This window comes from Thalassophryne amazonica, chromosome 20 (genome assembly GCF_902500255.1).
Source record: "Thalassophryne amazonica chromosome 20, fThaAma1.1, whole genome shotgun sequence".
NCBI classification, from domain to species: domain Eukaryota; kingdom Metazoa; phylum Chordata; class Actinopteri; order Batrachoidiformes; family Batrachoididae; genus Thalassophryne; species Thalassophryne amazonica.
In genome coordinates, this window is record NC_047122.1 from 18,049,974 (window position 1) to 18,070,626 (window position 20,653).

At 47.2% G+C, this 20,653-nt stretch overlaps 2 protein-coding genes across 2 annotated transcripts in view; both read right to left on the reverse strand.

Moving 5' to 3' along the window:
• The window catches only part of LOC117501453 (nectin-2-like), a 113,253-nt gene extending 111,957 nt beyond the window's left edge, over positions 1 to 1,296 (reverse strand). The window contains 1 exon segment of the mRNA XM_034160356.1: positions 1,209 to 1,296. Coding sequence (XP_034016247.1) covers positions 1,209 to 1,296 — 88 coding nt within the window.
• A 17,211-nt stretch (positions 1,297 to 18,507) lies between these two features.
• Positions 18,508 to 20,653, reverse strand: part of LOC117502478 (nectin-1-like) — a 305,370-nt gene continuing 303,224 nt past the window's right edge. The window contains exon 3 of the mRNA XM_034161532.1: positions 18,508 to 18,774. Within this exon, the coding sequence (XP_034017423.1) occupies positions 18,523 to 18,774 (252 nt within the window). The 3' untranslated portion in view covers positions 18,508 to 18,522. The remainder of the gene's footprint in view (positions 18,775 to 20,653) is intronic.

The window sequence follows — 20,653 nt, forward strand, 5'->3', positions numbered from 1 at the left end:
CCACTCCTGTGTGTTCTTGCTCTCTCCTGCCAGCAGTACCGGATCCGACGAGCAGAGGCAGTGGCCACCTGGGAATTCGGGACTTGGCGGTTCCAGTATTTCCAGGGTTCGGTGGCAGTGGAGATCTGGGTGGTTCCGGTTCGACTGAGACGGACGTCTCCTATCTTCGAGCCTGCCCACACGACACCAGCGGATTCGACCCTAAACATTGTGTTTGTTATACTACTCGTGCTTGTTTCAGTAGTAAATCTTGTTTTTTACTTCCTCCATTGTCCATTCATTGCGCCCCCTGTTGTGGGTCCGTGTTCCTACACTTTCACAACATCAACAGGGTGAATGCCAAAGTAAAGATGCCGGCTGACGTTACGTGCAGTATTTTTTTCACCAAAACATCAAATCTAGGTTTGCATCTCAGATGTACCTTCTGACAAGTTGTAGCTGAACTCTCAGGTCTTTTTTTTTTTTTTTTAAGAAAATCCTCCTCTATACCGCTTCATCGTGAAGCTGTATAATATTATCTGGGGATACAAAATGCAAAAAATGCACCATGTGCAATTTCTCCAGTCAAAGAGAACCTGATAACTTCTTCTGGGTTGTCTGGTGTCTTGGTGGCTTCCTTCCTCTTCTTCTTGTACAGTCACTCAGTTTCTGAGAAATGTCTGCTCCACACAGATTAGCATAGAGTGCCATACTGTTTGTGTTTCTTCATAACTGATGTAAATAAAGTCCAAGACATACTGTGCTGGAAATTACTAATCTGTCACTAATCTCAGGATCTGTTCCCTAAATGTTTCAAATCTGCAGTGATTAAACTGTTACTTAGGAAATCTAATCTCAACCCTAGTACAGTGAAAAAACTATAGGCTGATATCAAACCTATAATTTTGTTTTAAAATTGTGTAAAAAGTGGGTTTCACAGAAACTCTTGGACCACCTTATTGAGAATATGTCCTTTAGCCATTGCAATCTGCATTTAGAACATATCATTCCACAGAGACAGCTCTCACTAAAGTGGTAAATGTTATTGTTACATCTTAGCACTGTGTTTGATATGGTAGATCATCGTATTCTACTTGATAGATGGAGAATCATTGTGGGATTACTGGGAATGTCCTTGCATGGTTGATGTCTTACCTAACCAGTCACTCTCATTGTGTTCTATGCAACAACACTATCTCTATTCTTGATGGCATGAAATACGGGGTTACACAGGGGTCCGTCTAAGGCCCCTTGCTTTTCTCCTTTATACAGCATCCCTCGGAGCACATAGTGCAGCGCAATGGGATTACTTTTCATTGCTACGCTGATGACACACAGCTGTACATACCGGTAACTGTTGATAATCTGATACACATTAAGTCTTGTCGAGGATTGCCTTGTGTCAGTAAAAAGCTGGATGTCCAGAAATTTTCTTACTTTTAAACTTGGACAAGACCCAAATGATGGTTCTTTGTCCAGTGTGACGTCGACGTCAGTTTGACCAGCTAATGCTTAAACCTAGCTAGTGTGTCATACATAACACTGACAAAGTGAGGAATCTTGGGGTAATTTTGATCCCACACTGTCCTTTGACCTACACCTTAGAGATATCATGAGGAGTGCTTTTTTCCACCTGCAAAACAAAGTGAAGATTAATCCCATACAATCTATGGCTGATGCAGAGACCCTGATCCATGCAGTTGTCTCTTATAGATTGAACTCCTACAATGTTCAACTCTCTAGTTTACTGCACTCCAGCATTACGGGTCTCCAATTGGTTCAAAATGCTTCTGCCAGAGTTTTGACAAGAAGCGAGCGTTCAACACATTACACTGATTTTGGCATCTCTGCACTGGCTTCCTATTTCTGTGAGGTCAGATTCTGTGGAGACATTCAAGTCCAGAATTAAGATGCATCAATTCATCCTCTCGTATGCTTCCTATTCCTTTAACTTCACTTACTAGCAACAGAACAGGTCTTGGCATCACTTCATCTAATTTCTGGGTCTATCAGTAAAGCGGAGGGCTAGCTGCCAGCGATCACCTTAGTATTCTCTCTGCTTCCTTGTCGATTTACTGTTGGGTAAACTTATACATTAGGTGTCGTTATTTACGGTCAACTGATTCTGTTCTTTTCTCTGTCCGAGGCGCAGATCACATTGTGCAAGGCTGACAGCTGCAGACTGCTTTTGGAAAGTAATCCTGCATGATGAGGTGATGGACGGATGCTGGCTCCACATCCTAAGGTGCTGGTCCAACCCCTGACAATGACTGTGTGCTCATGTCAATAATACACTTTGTATTGATGCTATTCTGGTGTTTTCTGCTTCCTGTTTCTTCAGCTTGGTAAAAACTTTGTAAAATTCTTGTAACTGTTAGAGTGACATAAGCAGTGGGTCTGCACCTCTCTGACTCTGGTCTGCTTGAGGTTTGTTCCTCAACATCATCAGAGGGAGTTTTTTCTTATCACTGTCACCTTTGTGCTTGCTCTACGGGTTGGTAAGGTTAGACCCGACTTGTGTAAAGTGACTTGAGGCAACTTTGTTGTGATTTGGCGCTGTGTAAATTAAGTAAGTCTAAATGAATTGATAGGTAAGTGACTTGCAAATGTTCACATAGGCAACTCATTGAAAACTGGCTGTATATTTATTTTGTACAAATAATTATGGACTCTGAAAAGAGATGATGTGTAAAAATGGGTTTTAATTCCTGAATGGTTATAGATGAAGTCTAAACTACAAGAACAACTTGCTCCATTGTATAAAAAAAAAAGTGTCACTGTTAAAATACTTTTGGACCTGAATGTGTTGTGTAGAGAGTCCTAAAGGATCATTCATTCTTTATTCATCCAGAGCAGATGTCAAACTCATGAGACCTCATTTCTCATTTTCACACATAAATTCACTGGGGAGGCACCCGGTGTTACTACAACCTGCCACCACTGCCGGCCACGGAGCAGCTGACTGGACTCATAACGGTCAAACCTTCCCACATAACCCATAAAGCTGCTGATACTGAGAAGATGGAGAGTATTTATCACAAGTTCATTGGCTGGATAATGTGATCACCTGCATGAATGAAGAGAAAGATTGAAATTTTATTCATATAAAACATCTCACAGTCTCTGAGCCATCCCCGCGGGACTATTATAGATCCTCTTTTTCCAACATCGCATCCCCATTCTCCTGGGACAAACACGCTTGCATCCAAACTGATCTGGAATATCACAATATATCTGTTAGTGCGGCATCAAAGGAACCACATCCAGCTGCAATATTCCATTTGATCAATTCATACAGGCGGGTAGACATCAGGGTCCAGCTGTTGTGAAAGTGTAGGTACAACGGACCCACAACAGGGGGCGCAATGAACGGACAATGGAGGAAAAGTAAGAAGCAAGTTTTACTGTTGTGAAAATAGCACAACTGATACAACAATTAGCAATTTGGAGGTGTAAGCCGAAATCTGCTGGTGTCTTGTGGGCAGGCCCGAAGGTAGGAGACGTCCGTCCTAGTTGAACCGGAACCACCCAGATCTCCTCTGCACCGAAACCCAGAAGTACTGGAACCGCCAAGTCCCCGAATTCCCAGGTGGCCACTGCCTCCGCTCGTCGGATCCGGTACTGCTGGCGGGAAAGAACACAAACAACAGGTTGGGATGCGACCGCACCCGGTAGATGAGAGGGGCAAAGCCGCCTCCACCTCTTGTCACACTGAAGCAGGAAAGGTGAGTACTTATCTTGAAACACTTTGGCCTTCCGCTGTCCTGAAAAGTTTATACAGTATCGTCACACAGATATATGTGCAGAGGTGATTACCTTAAACTCAAGGTGATATCTCGGCACTGAGGTGGAGACGCTGTCCTGCTGATATACCTCCGTACTGAGTGAAGTCAGCTGTGTCCAGTAATGGGTGACAGCTGTCACCCTGGCTGCTCTCATCAGGCGGCGGCGCCCTCTGGTGCCTGGAGCCCGCACTCCAGGCAGGGCGCCCTCTGGTGGTGATTGGCCAGCAGTACCTCCTCTTCAGCGGCCCACACACAACAGGACCCCCCCCTCAACGGGCGCCTCCTTGGCACACGACCGGGCTTCTCCGGATGCGGCGGTAAAAAGTCGGCCAGGAGGTGCCGGGGTCCAGGATGAAGCTCCTCTTCACCCAGGAGCGTCCTCGGGGCCGGTACCCCTCCCATCCACCAGTACTGAAGACCCCGGCCCATTCGACGGACATCGAGGAGCCGACTCACGTCCAAGCCGGTTCCCACGTCGATGAGTCCGGGCAGGAGGTGGTGCCGGACCCGTGGTGCAGAGGGGTGAGGTGTGATGGGGTTTTATCCGGGAGACATGGAACACGGGGGTGAAGTCCGCAGCGGGCCGCAGCTGAAGCCTCACTGCGGCGGGATTGATGATTTTGGCGGATTTTTGAAGGGACCGATGTATCGTTCTTGGAGCTTGGGGAGTCCACTTGAAGGGGAATGTCCCTTGGTGGACAACCACACTTCCTGCCCAGGACGATACGTGGGAGCCGGGGCCCGCCGCCGGTCGCATGTGTTTTCGCCCTCGTCCGGGGCCTTCAACAAGGCAAGCGGGCGGCACGCCACACCCGACGGCACCTCCGTAGGTGGGCCTGGACCGAGGGCACACCGACCTCTCCCTCGACCACCAAAACAAGGGGGGCTGATACCCCAAGCACACCTCAACGGGGAGAGGCCGGTGGCAGATGACACTTTGGCTGTTGTGAGCGTACTCGATCCAGGCCAGGTGGGTACTCCAGGCCGTCGGGTGCGCGGCTGTCACACAGCGTAGTGTCTGCTCCAATTCCTGATTCGCCCGCTCTGCTTGCCCCGTTGGTCTGGGGGGTGATACCCAGACGAGAGGCTGGACCGTGGCCCCCAGTTCCCGGCAAAAACTCCTCCAGACGTGTGAGGTGAACTGGGGACCGGCGATCGGAGACGAATGTCTGATGGGAATGCCATGCAGACGGACGACGTGGTGGACCAGGAGGTCCGCTGTCTCCTGGGCCGTTGGAAGCTTCAGGAGGGCCACGAAGTGGGCCGCCTTGGAGAAACGGTCCACTATCGTGAAGACGACGGTGTTTCCCTGGGACGGCGGGAGACCCGTGACGAAGTCCAGGCCGATATGGGACCAGGGGCGATGAGGCACGGGCAGTGGCTGTAGCTGCCCTGAGGTCTTCTTGTGGTCAGCCTTGCCCCTGGCGCAGGTGGTACAGGCCTGGATGTAGTCCCGGACGTCGGCCTCCAGGGATGCCCACCAGAAGCGTTGCCGGACGACTGTCACGGTCCTTCGCACCCCTGGGTGACAGGAGAGCTTAGAACCGTGACAGAAGTCCAGGACTGCAGCCCTAGCCTCTGGTGGGACGTATAGTTTGTCCTTTGGTCCGTTTCCGGGGTCTGGGACACGGGTCAGGGCCTCCCGGACGGTCTTCTCCACGTCCCAGGTGAGGGCGGCCACGATAGCGGACTCCGGGATGATGGGATCCGGGGGATCCGACGGTTCCGTTTTGACTTCATCCTCGTGCACCCGGGACAATGCGTCCGATCTTTGATTCTTGGTCCCGGGGCGGTAGGTAATCCGGAAGTCAAAACGGCCAAAGAACAGTGACCAGCGGGCTTGCCTGGGGTTCAGACGCTTAGCGGTCCTGATGTACTCCAGGTTCCGATGGTCAGTGAAAACCGTGAATGGCACGGCTGTTCCCTCCAACAGATGTCTCCACTCTTCGAGGGCCTCTTTCACAGCAAGGAGTTCCCGATTGCCGACGTCATAATTCCGTTCAGCGGGGGTCAACCTGCGAGAGAAATAGGCACACGGGTGAAGGACCTTATCGGTCTTCCCGCTCTGGGAGAGCACCGCTCCTATCCCTGAGTCCGAGGCATCCACTTCAACCACTAACTGGCGGCTAGGATCGGGCTGCACCAGAACTGGTGCAGACGAGAAGCGCCGTTTCAACTCCTTGAACGCGGCCTCGCACCGGTCCGACCAGGTGAAGGGAACTTTTGGAGAGGTCAGGGCTGTCAGGGGGCTAACTACCTGACTGTAGCCCTTAATGAACCTCCTATAGAAATTAGCAAAGCCGAGGAACTGTTGCAGCTTCCTACGGCTTGTGGGTTGGGGCCAATCTCTCACCGCCGCAACCTTGGCCGGATCCGGGGCGACGGAGTTAGAGGAGATGATAAACCCCAGGAAGGACAAAGAAGTGCGGTGGAACTCACACTTCTCGCCCTTCACAAACAGACGGTTCTCCAACAACCGCTGCAGGACCTGACGGACATGCCGGACATGAGTCTCAGGATCCGGGGAAAAGATGAGTATATCGTCTAGATATACGAAGACGAACCGGTGCAGGAAGTCCCGCAAGACATCGTTTACCAACGCTTGGAAGGTCGCGGGAGCATTAGTGAGACCGAACGGCATGACCAGGTACTCCAAAATGACCTAAGGGGGTGTTAAATGCCGTCTTCCATTCGTCTCCCTTCCGAATCCGAACCAAATGATACGCATTCCTAAGATCCAGCTTGGTGAAAATCTTGGCTCCATGCAAGGGGGTGAACACTGAATCCAACAAGGGCAACGGGTATCGGTTGCGGACCGTGATCTCGTTCAACCCCCTGTAATCAATGCATGGACGAAGTCCGCCATCTTTTTTACCCACAAAAAAGAAACCTGCGCCCATCGGTGAGGTGGAATTCCGGATCAACCCAGCGGCTAATGAGTCCCGGATGTAGGTCTCCATTGATTCGCGTTCCGGCCGTGAGAGGTTGTACAGCCTACTGGACGGGAACTCACTGCCTGGAACCAAATCAATGGCACAATCGTACGGGCGGTGGGGAGGAAGCGTGAGAGCCAGATCCTTGCTGAACACGTCAGCGAGGTCATGGTACTCCGCTGGCACCGCCTTCAGATTGGGCGGGACTCGGACCTCCTCCTTAGCTTGGGAGCCGGGAGGAACCGAGGAACCGAGACACTCCCGATGGCAGGTTTCGCTCCACTGCACCACTACCCCGGACGGCCAATCAATCCGGGGATTGTGCTTAAGCATCCATGGAAACCCTAAAACCACACGGGAGGTGGCCTGAGTCACGAAGAACTCGATCACCTCCCGGTGGTTACCTGACACCACCAGAGTTACTGGAGGTGTCTTATGCGTGATTGGTGGGAGTAGGGAGCCATCTAGTGCTCGAACCTGCACAGGCGAGGTAAGAGCCACCAGAGGGAGCCCTATCTCCCTGGCCCATCTGCTGTCAAGCAGATTCCCCTCAGAGCCCGTGTCCACCAGTGCTGGGGCCTTCAGGGTTGAATCCTCATACAGGATTGTGACTGGGAGTCGTGTAGCAATGTGGGTGTGTCCCACGTGAATGTTTTGGCCCACCCCTGGCCCAGTCTCTAAGGGCGGGCGTTGGAGTTTAACCGCTCGGGGCAGTCGTTTGCCATATGCTCACTCGAGCCACAAACATAACAAGCTCCGTGGGCCCGCCTCCTTTGTGCTCCAGGTGCCCTAAATGTTGCCCTGCTCGTGTCCATAGCTTCGTCAGCAGGGGGAGCCGTAAGCGCACGGAGCGCAGGAACAGAGGAGCGTGGGGAGGGCGGAGCTCGATCGGACCCGGAAGGGAGAGGAACGACGCGTGCCTGGCCACGCCCTTCGCCTCGTTCCCGACGGCGTTCTTCTAACCGGTTGTCGAGTCGTATGACTAGATCAATGAGCCCATCTAAATCTCGCGGTTCGTCCTTAGCCACCAGGTGCTCTTTTAGGACCAGAGACAGTCCGTTTACAAAGGCAGCGCGGAGGGCAGTGCTATTCCAGCCGGATCTCGCCGCCGCGATGCGAAAGGCGACTGCATAGGCAGCTGCGCTCCGACGTCCCTGTCGCATGGACAGTAGTGCGGTTGAAGCGGACTCTCCTCTGTTGGGATGATCGAACACCGTTCTGAGCTCCCGTACAAACCCATCGTAAGTATGAAGGAGCCGAGAGTTCTGCTCCCAGAGCGCTGTAGCCCAAGCGCGTGCCTCCCCGCGAAGCAGGTTTATCACATAAGCTACTTTGCTAGCATCCGTCGCGTACATCACGGGACGCTGAGCGAAGACGAGCGAACACTGCATAAGAAAGTCCGCGCACGTCTCCACACAGCCTCCGTACGGTTCTGGAGGGCTTATGTATGCTTCTGGGGACGGAGGGAGGGACCGTTGAACGACCAGTGGAACGTTACTTTCGCGCGCAGGGTCCTCGGGAGGGAGAGCCGCAGTGGCGCCCGAAGGGCGTGCCTCCACTTGTGCGGCGAGAGCCTCCACCCTGCGGTTTAGGAGAACGTGTTGCTCGGTCATTAAATCGATCCGAGAGGTGAAAGCGGTGAGGATCCGCTGCAACTCACCGATTACCCCTCCCGAAGCCTCCGCCACGTCTTCCAGTGGCCGTTCAACAGCCGGTTGACGCCCCTCGGGATCCATGACGCTGGCCGAGATATCCTGTTGTGAAAGTGTAGGTACACGGACCCACAACAGGGGGCGCAATGAACGGACAATGGAGAAAAGTAAGAACAAGTTTTACTGTTGTGAAAATAGCACAACTGATACAACAATTAGCAATTTGGAGGTGTAAGCCGAAATCTGCTGGTGTCTTGTGGGCAGGCCCGAAGGTAGGAGACGTCCGTCCTAGTTGAACCGGAACCACCCAGATCTCCTCTGCCACCGAAACCCAGAAGTACTGGAACCGCCAAGTCCCGAATTCCCAGGTGGCCACTGCCTCCGCTCGTCGGATCCGGTACTGCTGGCGGGAAAGAACACAAACACACAGGTTGGGATGCGACCGCACCCGGTAGATGAGAGGGGCAAAGCCGCCTCCACCTCTTGTCACACTGAAGCAGGAAAGGTGAGTACTTATCTGAACACTTGGCCTTCCGCTGTCCTGAAAAGTTTATACAGTATCGTCACACAGATATATGTTGCAGAGGTGATTACCTTAAACTCAAGGTGATATCTCGGCACTGAGGTGGAGACGCTGTCCTGCTGATATACCTCCGTACTGAGTGAAGTCAGCTGTGTCCAGTAATGGGTGACAGCTGTCACCCTGGCTGCTCTCATCAGGCGGCGGCGCCCTCTGGTGCCTGGAGCCCGCACTCCAGGCAGGGCGCCCTCTGGTGGTGATGGGCCAGCAGTACCTCCTCTTCAGCGGCCCACACACAACACTAGCGACAGGATGTCTCTGATATCACTTAGTTAGGGACACTAAGATGAGGAACACCACCAACAGGAAAAGGGCAAGGACACGCCCATGCTTCACCTGGCTGCAGGGGACAGATGGTTCATTTTGGGAGGTGGGGATGGACCAGTCAGCCACCTGCCTGGTTGCCATTGAGGACCGAGGGCAGTTCCAACATGTGTGGGATGGGACGGCATGTGGCATCAATGAAGTCTCCCAACGTGGGAAACATGAGCAAAGGATTGTCTTCTCTTTTGGAATTTGGGTATTTTTCCATTTTAATTTGCCGCCTTCTCTGCTGCTTGCTGGGTTTTTGTGTCTTTGTGCTCTGTTTGTCTGATATATTTCCTCAGACCACCTGTTTGCTGTATGTTCCTCTGCCCTTTAACTCCCCAGACAAGCACCTGCACAAATACGTCAAGCCTCGAAGTGTTCAGAAAGGCTTAAAGTAAGCTGAGTTTCTTGCTAAAAATATGAGTGGTTGTTTGGTTGTTCCATCTTGGTTGTAATTGCAGACAGCTGGTGTTACTCATCCGCCCACATGTCCTCACTTTTGCATGCTGCTTACAAAGGCGTCACATGTCTGCTGTCTTTCTTCCACATGGCAGAAGCTTCTTGCTCTGCTGTGAACACCAGCAGCCTGTTTGACTGTCAAATAGAAGAGCTGCACTTATTCTATATGAGAAGAATTATTAGTGAGAAAACCTTCATACATCTGAAAATTTTGATTCTTACATCTACTAGGATGATATTTCAGGATTTGTGTGGTCGACTTCCACCCGATATCCACTCCTGCAGTTAATCAAAACCAAACAGCATTTATTCCATTTATCCTCTGTGCTGTTCACTGAAATCGACACGCTGCTTTTCTGTGTGTGTGTGCGTGTGTGTTTTGCTCAGCAGGGGTAACAATTTGAAGAAAACATTTTTTTTTTTTGTTTTTCTAACCCATACTGTGACTACAATCAGATATAACTTTCTGAAAAATAGCCAACAAAATTCAATTTACATCAGTCATCTCTCTCTCACACACACACGGCGACATGCATGTGATTTTCTTTCACCAAAACATCATTTCTAGGCTTGATTCTCAAATGTACCTTCTTGCAATCTATAGCTGAACTTTCAAGTCTTCTTTTTTAGAAACCCCTTCATCATGAAGCTGTATAACTGGGGATACAAAATGCAAAACATGCACTGTGCACAATTTCTCCAATCACAGCCACAGAAGCCTATAACTTCTTCTGGGTTGTCTGGGTGTCTTGGTGGCTTTCCTCAATCTTCTCCTTATTGCACAGTCACTCAGTTTTTGAGAACTGTCTACTCCACACAGATTTACCATAGAGTCACCATACTGTTTGTATTTCTTCATAACTGATGTAAATAAAGTTCAAGACATATTCAGTGACTTGGAAATGTTCATGTATCAGTGTCTGTGGAGATGTGGGTGCTCAAGTCCATGAGGAGTTCTTTTGTCTTATGAACGTTCAGGGTCAGGTTGTTCTCTGAGCACTAGAGCGACAGTTCCTCCACCTTGGCCCTGTACGCTGTTTCGGCCCCATCGCAGGTGAGTCCAACCACTATGGTATCATCTGCATATTTTAGAATGCGGTTGGTTGGGTGGGTTGGAGAGCAGTCAAAGGTGTACAGGGCATACACTAGAGGGCTCAGAATGCAGCCTTGAGGGGAACCAGTGCTGAATGTGAGTGTGGAGGAGTGGTGGGTTCTGAGTCTCACAGACTGTGGGCGACTCGTCAGGAAGTTTTTAATCCAGTTATACATGGGGTGGGGGAGCTGTAATTTCAGCAGTTTGGTGATGAAAATGTTCAGTATGATAGTGTTAAATGCTAAGCTGTAGTCCACGAAGAGCATCCTCACATAGCATTTCTCTTTCTCCAGGTGGCTCAGTGTTGTGTGGAGAGTGAGGGTGATGGTGTCTTCCGTAGATTGGTTTGCTCTGTTGGCAAACTGGTGTGGGTCGAGGGAGGGACGGAGGTAGTCCCTGATGTCCTGGGAGACTGATTGCTCCAGACACTTCATGATTACAGCTGTCAGGGCAATGGGTCTGTAATCATTCAGGCTGTCTATGGCAGGTTTTGGGGGGATGGGGAAGATGCTGGAGGCCTTGCGGGGACTGTGGCATGTGTCAGGGAGAGGTTGAAGAGTTTGGTGAGGATCCCTGTCAGTTGGTCTGCACATGCTTTAATCATCACCCCCGGGATACCATCAGGGCCAGTAGCTTTCCTGGGGTTCACTGCTCTTAGGTTTTTCCTCACCTCATGTTCCTGGAGAGAGAGATGAGGTGCTGGAACCAGCGGGAAGCAGTGACTGCAAGTGTGTGGTGGCAGTCTCAAGCCGAGCAAAGAAGCTCTTTAGCTCTTCTGCCAGCATGCCGCTAGTGCCGAAGGATGTTGGAGGGGGGTGGCCTTTAGAGTTGGTTAAGGAACTGAATGCCCCTCCACATCTGACGCGAGTTATTGTCCGTCAGGTATCCCTCTACTTTCCTTGCTCTGGTGGTGCTGTAGAGAGCTCTGTCTCCTGTCCTGAAGGCAGAGTTATGAGCTCTGATCAGGGTCTAAACTTCCTTTGTTAGCAGTCACAACAGTACCTCCCGTGGCAGGTAAAAGGGTCGACACTGGACAGACATGGCCTCTAGGTCCAGTGACGAGTGGCTGTCTATTATTCTACTGTCCGAGCACCAGTCCTCATGCACGTCAACACAGAGTGCCCCTCCTATGCTCTTACTGGAAGCTTCAGTCCGGTTGTAGCAGTGAATGGTGCGGCCTGCTAGCTCCACTTTGGCATCCATCTTGTTTGCAAGGGATCTGCCATTTGTGAGAAAGATAGATGCTAGTGGAGGTCTGTGTGGTTGGTTCTTTAGCTGAGCTAGCATCCATGCTTCTGCTTTCTCTCCCTGCACCACCTCCAATGCCTGCTAGGCCCGGTAAACCGTGGGGTGCCTGGCGGTCTCGCTATCTCTGGTGGAATGTTTCGGGTCCATGAAAAAGCGGCTGTAGGTGGGGTTGCTGTGGCATGTTTGTGCCAGGAGAACAAATAAACTTATAAAACACAAAACAGTGCAAAATTGCAGGGGGGCTCGAGCTGCTGCATCCATACGCGCCGCCATCTTGCCTTCTATCTGCTTTGAGTTTGAGTTTAAGGAAGATTAAGGAAATGTGTGCGTTTGTTTCATATTTTTAACATATATCACAGAAAAAAGAAAACAAAATATCACAATGTCAGGTATTTCCAATATCATGCAGCACTACGTCACCGCGTTGCAGATTGCTAACATTAGCAAATGTCAGAGGGTATAAAAGTCACGTAAACTGCATGGAATGACATGAAACTAATCATTACAAGCTTAAAGGGTAAACTGAAGGAAATTAGATTTACAGATTATGTTCTGTATAAAGTAAAAACCTGCGCTACTTTTTGGTTATCTGAAGTCACCATTTACTTTGTCGTTTGATATTAACTGGACTTATCGGTTTCTTTCTTGCTCACAAGCTTGGTAGCTTGTTAAAGCTTTGTTAATAAAACCTAACTACAACTTAATTAAAGCTGTAGGAGTTAAATGTTTTATTAACATCACTTGTTCGTTGCTGTTTTTTTTTTTATTTTATTTTCTGTACAATTTGGACACTTTTGCACTTATTTTTTTTTTTTCATTGCCAGATGAAAGGCAGAATTCAAGGCTGCTTTTATGAGCAAACGCTTACAGGTAACACATAAGTTAATTTGTGAGTGCAGGTGTGAGGATTTTTTTTTATCTGCTGCCTGAAATCACTTCGGGAAATTACTACGGAGACACAATTTTAAAAACACAACAGTTAGAATAAATTAATTACACTCCTTCAGTACGCTTCATGGCGGTTTATAATTCTTTTCATGTGTTCCCCCATCAGGACCAGTTTAGAGTTTGTCTTTGTGACACTCCACAAAGAAAAACAAAATCCAGTCTGGAAGCGAGTTTCGCCAAGAATGTGGCGCAGCAGAGAGGGTGAACTTGGCTTTCTCACACAGGAGACATATTCTGGCTGGCGTGCATTTAGATGAGGGCTAAGCTTCCTAAAGTGCTGTTGTTGGCACAAAGCACAATGGTAACCTGGGAAATACCTACTGGTCGACTTTTGTCAGCAGCTCAGGGATGGATGCAGCTCCATGTAAATCCACTAACTGCCTCACAGACAGTGGAAGGCCACAATCTTTAACCTTATCCAATCATATTGTATCCACAGCCACTGGCATTAGATGTTATTGGATCTCGAACCACCAGCACCCCAATCATATCACAACTTATTGAACTATGAATGCATAATGCTGACAGCCAATTGTATTATGTCTTATTGGATACAGCAGCAGCACCGGCCAATCCGATTATCACTTATTGGGGTGTGAATGAAGAATCACTCACTTGACAGTGAATGATAGTGTATAAAAATCAGAAAAAAATAAAAGACAGCCAATTACGTTGCATCTTATTGGATAGAATGAAGGCAGCAGGACGGGAATACGACTGCAGGTTGAGGCACGGTCTGCTTCATTGGCTTGTTGTAAAAGTTTTACAGCCTCAGAGAGGAAAAAAAGAAATGCCATAAATTTTAAGGAGAAAGTAAAGTTCAGAGTTTCGAGAAGGGGACTTGGCTACAAGAAATGAATGTCAGCAATGACGATAAGACCATAGGGCCCATATTATTAATATCCTCAAACTAAACTCTTAAGTTTTGCATATTAAATAAGGCCAAATGTTCTACTGCTCAGTTTAGGAGCCTCGGCCTGCTGACTGGATTGGTTTAATGTGTCAAATATCAGTTTGGTCTCTCTCTCTCTCTCTAGACTTTTGATTTCGATGTACCCGTGATTATGCGGACCTGGTCAGGGTGATTATGCGGACCTGGTCAGGGTGAACCCCACCCTGACCAGTTCCGCATAATCACGGGTACACCAAAATCAAAAGTCTATAACTGCTTTATTATATGGTAAACAAGAATTGGGAGTTTGTCAAACATACTAAAACTGAAAAATCAATCTCAAGTTTCAACTCTTTATTATTACTGTCATACTGCACCAACTGACATCCCATTGATCGACTGGAGATGCCTGTTGAGTCCGTGACGAAGAGTCATCAGGCTTGTTTTCTTATAAAGTTCGCCATTTGCCTGTCTAGCTTCCATGTAAAATCGACCAAGTACAACCCCTGGCAAAAATTATGGAATCACCAGCCTCAGAGGATGTTCATTCAGTTGTTTAATTTTGTAGAAAAAAAGCAGATCACAGACATGACACAAAACTAAAGTCATTTCAAATGGCAACTTTCTGGCTTTAAGAAACACTATCAGAAATCAAGAATGCAATGTAATGACAGCCATCTCCCCAGTGCCTTTACCTGACATGCAGCCCCATATCATCAATGACTGTGGAAATGTACATGTTCTCTTCAGGCAGTCATCTTTATAAATCTCACTGGAAAGGCACCAAACAAAAGTTCCAGCATCATCACCTTGCCCAATGCAGATTCGAGATTCATCACTGAATATGACTTTCATCCAGTCATCCACAGTCCACAATTGCTTTTCCTTAGCCCATTGTAACCTTGTTTTTTTCTGTTTAGGTGTTAATGATGCCTTTCGTTTAGCTTTTCTGTATGTAAATCCCATTTCCTTTAGGCGGTTTCTTACAGTTCGGTCACAGACGTTGACTCCAGTTTCCTCCCATTCGTTCCTCATTTGTTTTGTTGTACATTTTTCGATTTTTGAGACATATTGCTTTAAGTTTTCTGTCTTGACGCTTTGATGTCTTCCTTGGTCTACCAGTATGTTTGCCTTTAACAACCTTCCCATGTTGTTGTATTTGGTCCAGAGTTTAGACACAGCTGACTGTGAACAACCAACATCTTTTGCAACATTGCGTGATGATTTACTCTCTTTTAAGAGTTTGATAATCCTCTCCTTTGTTTCAATTGACATCTCTCGTGTTGGAGCCATGATTCATGTCAGTCCACTTGGTGCAACAGCTCTCCAAGGTGTGTTCACTCCGTTTTAGATGCAGACTAACGAGCAGATCTGATATGATGCAGGTGTTAGTTTTGGGGATGAAAATTTACAGGGTGATTCCATAATTTTTTCCTCAGAATTGAGTGATTCCATATTTTTTTCCTCTGCTTGGTCTAAAAAGTAACCATTACTGACTGCCACAATCTTTTTTTTCTTGATTTCTTATAGTGTTTCTTAAAGCCAGAAAGTTGCCATTTGAAATGACTTTAGTTTTGTGTCATGTCTGTGATCTGCTTTTTTTCTACAAAATTAAACAACTGAATGAACATCCTCCGAGGCCGGTGATTCCATAATTTTTGCCAGGGGTTGTACTCTGTCAAGCATCCGTCTGTCATAAGTTTCAAAGTTGGGCGCATGTCCCTTTTCAGTGACGTACTTGCAAAACAGGCTGGCTGCTGACTGTGTATTTCTGCGGGTGTTCTTCGCATCTTTTTCGTGTAAAAATCATTTTAAGTCAGCGTCACTAACAGATGCAAACCTGTCTTCTGCCATCTTGTCAAAAAACTGACAGCCAAAGTAGGTGTTGTATCGCGTTATCTGATTGGGCGTTATCAATAGAAGGCGTCGCTGGATTAGCTTGGGCTACGCTGCACGCGAGGTATACTCGTTTCGCATGCGCAGTCTACTTGGCTCCACCAGCGGTCAACTCAGCATGTGGTACAGCTCAGAAACTGGCGAATGGGCCAATCAGAAGTTGGCAAAATCCCATACCATAAAATAAATACCAAAAGTGAACAAGAACAAAAGTGGATGGATAACAAAAGTCATAAAGATAATACAGCAATAGTGGATTTTTTAAAAGTTGCACTGAAAGAATAAACCACCACTTAACTAGTTGGTTAAGTTGGTTTTCTCTTGCAATGATAATATTTATTACACATAGCTCCATTAGTTTCAGCCTAATATTAGTAATAAAGCTCATAGTAACAACGCCTAAAGCTCCAAAACTATGCACAAGTAGACCTGATGAATGTCTTAAAATTGTTCGCCCAACACAAAACTCAACACGTGGCTACACACAAGCCACTTATTATCATTATTATTATCATTATTATTATCTATGCCTTTATGCTGGAATAAGGGATAGAACCCTTCAAATTATTGTTCATTACTTTCCATTTCAATAATGCTCACAGGTGAAATGTTCGTTCACAGCCTCTGTTCTGGCAATTTACACAGTTTATAGCTGCACATGAAGGCATTTTTTGGCAAAATCACAGAGAATAAAATTGTGAGTGCCTAGTTAAAGATCGGTAGAAAAGACCGTTCAGGAGCAGTACAAGCAAGTGGTAATATGGTGGCCGATTTGCTTCAAAAATACTGGCCAATGAGCTATCCAGTGTTATATAGAGATCAGTGAAGGTATAAGTTACTCAAGTTAAAGTTGGGAGTTGTGAAATCTGATTAAGAATAACAATATCACCTGTATTTGTTTTGAAATGATGGCTGCCCATCTGAGTTATAGCGAATCATCGCTAATTAACTGTGATGTTACATTTCCAGGAACAAAGATGTTTTAGAACAAAGCCTCTGTGTAAAAGTCGAGACTTTACATCCATGCCACTTCTGAAACAAAGCCTTTCTAACTCATCCCCATGGTCTGCATGCTGCCTCTAAATAGGGCATGCCCTGAGAATACTTGTCATATTCATTAGATGACGTCTTTGTCCAGCAGGAAATTCTTTTATATGAAAAACACCAGGATGACAGTAAGGGCCCCTTCACACATCGTGCGAATTTGGTTGAATTGCGCATAAAATGCGCATGAAGCAGGAATCGTATGCAAAATGTGTAGAATCGTAGCTGCCTCCAATGCCTCATATACCTGTTGCTACAAATATTTGCATACACCAGTGGCTGAAAGGCAGAGTGTGCGCTGTGCGAGCCCATCAAATCCTCTTGCGGCAGGTGTCGGCCATATTCCAGCTGACACGCACAAACATCTAACACCGCTCACTTGGCACTTAGATAATATGTGGCCATTCGCACTGTTAACACGAAAACAGTCAGCAGATGATCACTGTTGAGCTGGATGAGAAATTTGTCTAAGTGCCCCCGCAAGTGTGGAGTTGCAAACAGACACAGTGACACGTTGGTGTGTGCGCTGAACTGACAGGAGGTGTGGCCACCGGCAGGAGCAGCTGTGGAGATCTGTGGTTCTGGACGTCACGGATGGACAACATGTACTGTGTTTGGATGGACATGGACTAACAACTGTCCATTGTGACACGAGTGTGCCTGCTTGCTGTCCTCACGTGGACATAATTAAAAACATATATCGCTGTGACAACGGGCTGCAGTGAGTGAGCGCACACACAGAGCGCACATTGACGGGCTACCCCAGGTTGAGACGGACCATCAGTTCATAACACACAGCGGGTGATCTGACTGTCACGTCACCTATGTGAGCTCTGTTCAACATGACGTGGTGTCAGTCCTGCAGTGCACCGTCCACAAGACACGCGTGTCAAGCAGGATGTGCATGGGGCTGGTTGGACACACGGCAGCTGAAGTGGACATGATGAGACGAGCGCACTGCTCCATTCTTGTCATTTCATGACTTTATGTCTGTGACCATGGTTCATCTATGGAGAAACAGTCGGATCACATTTGTATTGTCCACTTGATAAGAGGGATTCAATAAAATGCTGTGTTTTTATATGGTGTGTGGTTTTATTTTTTTAAATACATACGTGTCCTTGATATCAGGCATTTTCCCGCACCTTTCACAGGATAGTGATGGTAGCTCAGTGGTAAAGTTTTTGACTGGCAATCAGAACTTTTGGAATGTGCAGGTTCGAGTCCCGTGGGTGGCCTGTAATTATTATTTATTTATTTTGTGAAAAGCTGCGGTGTTCCTGCATTCACAAAACCGTCACAGCATGTTTTTTTTTTTTTTCTTCACATCGCACAACTGCTGGCACTGTGTTCCCGCATGCATGAACCATTGCAGCAGCATCGTGCATGCCTGCCTGTCGGTGCGATGCTTCGTAGTTCGCTCATACGAGCTGTTCCACCATGAGTCGCCCTGAGTTGTAGATATAAACACTATGTGTGAAGGGGCCCTAAGGGACACATTTGTCAAAGCAGAACAGCTTCTGAATCGCTGCTGGAAGTACAGCTCGTTTTGCAGCAGAGCTGAAATATTGCTGATCTTTTGTTCTCAGAGGCACTAAAACATGTATTTTCAGGAGCTGCAAATGTTCAGCACTTTGTTGTGTTTCTTGTTTCCAGTCCAAAGTAATGAGACCCAAAAATCACCAGTGGATAGACAACACCATTTTACTCACCAAGCATGATGAGGGTGGTGGTCCCTTGTTCATTTCCAGAGGGGTAGGTGGCGTACTCGCAGGTATAGCGGCCGGCGTCGGACATTCTTAGGTTAGAAATCCTAATGGACGGGTACTCCAGTGTGTTGTGCAGGAAGGAAACCCGGTCTTGGAAGGCAGGGTTGGGGAAACTTTTTCCATACATAGGATGGAAAACAGCAATGTTGTCCCTTTTGCCATCAGCACCTTCCCATATCCAAGACACCTGGAAACAACAGAATCAGACAAAGAAGAATGAATTCCGACTCCTCTGCCTCTCATACAAAGCACTTTGAAGTACCTCTGAATGTCCTGAACAATGCTCTAAGAATCAAACAGAGCCAGTGCTCTGGATGTAGGATTTGCTAAGTTTTATAAGCAGTATTTCTCAACAAAATAGTAAAAAATTATCTGCTGTAAACCTATCTTCTGCACAACAAAATGAGCACAAACATGACATTTTTATGAAAATGCAAAGCAAACAAAAACAAAAGATTACAAAAAAAAGATCATGATTTGATGTTATTTAATTTAGCCAGGTTAGTCCCATTGAGATCAAGATCTCTTTTGCAAGGGAGACCTGGAATATTATAAAGTTTCCAATTCACCTAACCTGCATGTCTTTAAATGTGGGAGGAAACCAGAGCACCTGGAGGAAACCCACGGAAACATGCGAACTCCACGCAGAAAGACCACGGGTGGGAATCAAACCCATGACCTTCATGCTGTGAGGCAACAGTGCTAACCACTAAGCCACCATGCTGCCTGTTTTGTGGGAAGACTTAAGATCCTTCTCCTTTGAGTGGTCTAAGGTCCTTTCATTGATGGATCAGTGGCCCAATCAGCTTTTGATTCGTCATGGCAACAGTCACACTCTCCCCTGCACAAAATAGGGTCAACAGTGGTATCAAATGGTATTTATTTATTTTAAATCGGTTGTGTATTTAATTTGTGTGTACACCCTGGGCATTGTTCTGCATCCAGAACTGTAGTGGTCCTCTGGTCCACAGTTCATCCCTTTGAGGGTTGACGGAGGGATTGGCACTTCATCCGCCATAAAAACATCTTGCACAGTTCCAAAGCAAAGAAGAAAGATTCCTGTTTTTGCTCTTCATGGGAGCAACTCTATTAATGAGACAAATTTAACTCCATAGCCCCTGAGCTGTTGTCTTGCAAATGGCTGCACTGCACGTCAAGATCAATGTAATTCATAAAGAACGGAGGACATCTCATTTTGGGGTGGTTTTTAGTCGATTGTAGTTTGTTGTATGTATTACATTTGAAAAGAGGTGTCATTTGATTTAAAACAGTCATTTGCTTTGAAGTTATTAATTTCGACCGAAATCTATCTTTCCAACTTTACTCGGCAGAGAGCCGTGCAGCGTTTGGAGTTGCGCAGTTAGACCCACAAAACAGAGGATATTAGAATTCTTATTTCCTTTTACATGAGAGACAGTAACTTCAGTTTACGAACTGGTGAAGCAGGTCCAGCTCACGCCAGAGAACCATCGCATGTGCTGCCCCACGAAGATTTAATAAGGAACGAATAAAACCTCCGGTGTGGCACAGAGGACGATTCTTGTTTCTTGCCCGCAACAAGACAATAGTCCCAGTTAGTGACTTTAATCAGAACAAAGGTGACTCACAATTGACATCTTTAAATGGCTTTGAGGGGGGTTAATGAGGAAATTGTGGACCCGCTGCTTCTGAGAGAAACAGCGACCCACTGCTTCGCCGTTTCTCTTAGAAGCAGCTTCGCTAGAGAAATGTAGATGTAGAATGTAAATGTAGAGAAATGATCATTTTCCTGATACACACTCTAAAAAACAACGGCCACTCCAGTGTAATGGGAACTGAAAAACCGATAAGGGAATCATCATGCAAAAAGGCTATTGATGTCAGTGGATCAAATCATTTCTTATTGATTCCCACAGGAACCAGTTTTCTATACCTATCTCTAGCAATAATTGACGTCTCTGTGCGGGAGACCTTTTATTCACAGGTTCACTTGGAGATTGATGATAGCCCCAGAGTTGACACCTTATTGGACATGGGTGATTTAAATTCAACCACAGGCACTGACAGGGCTGGTTATATGGACTGCC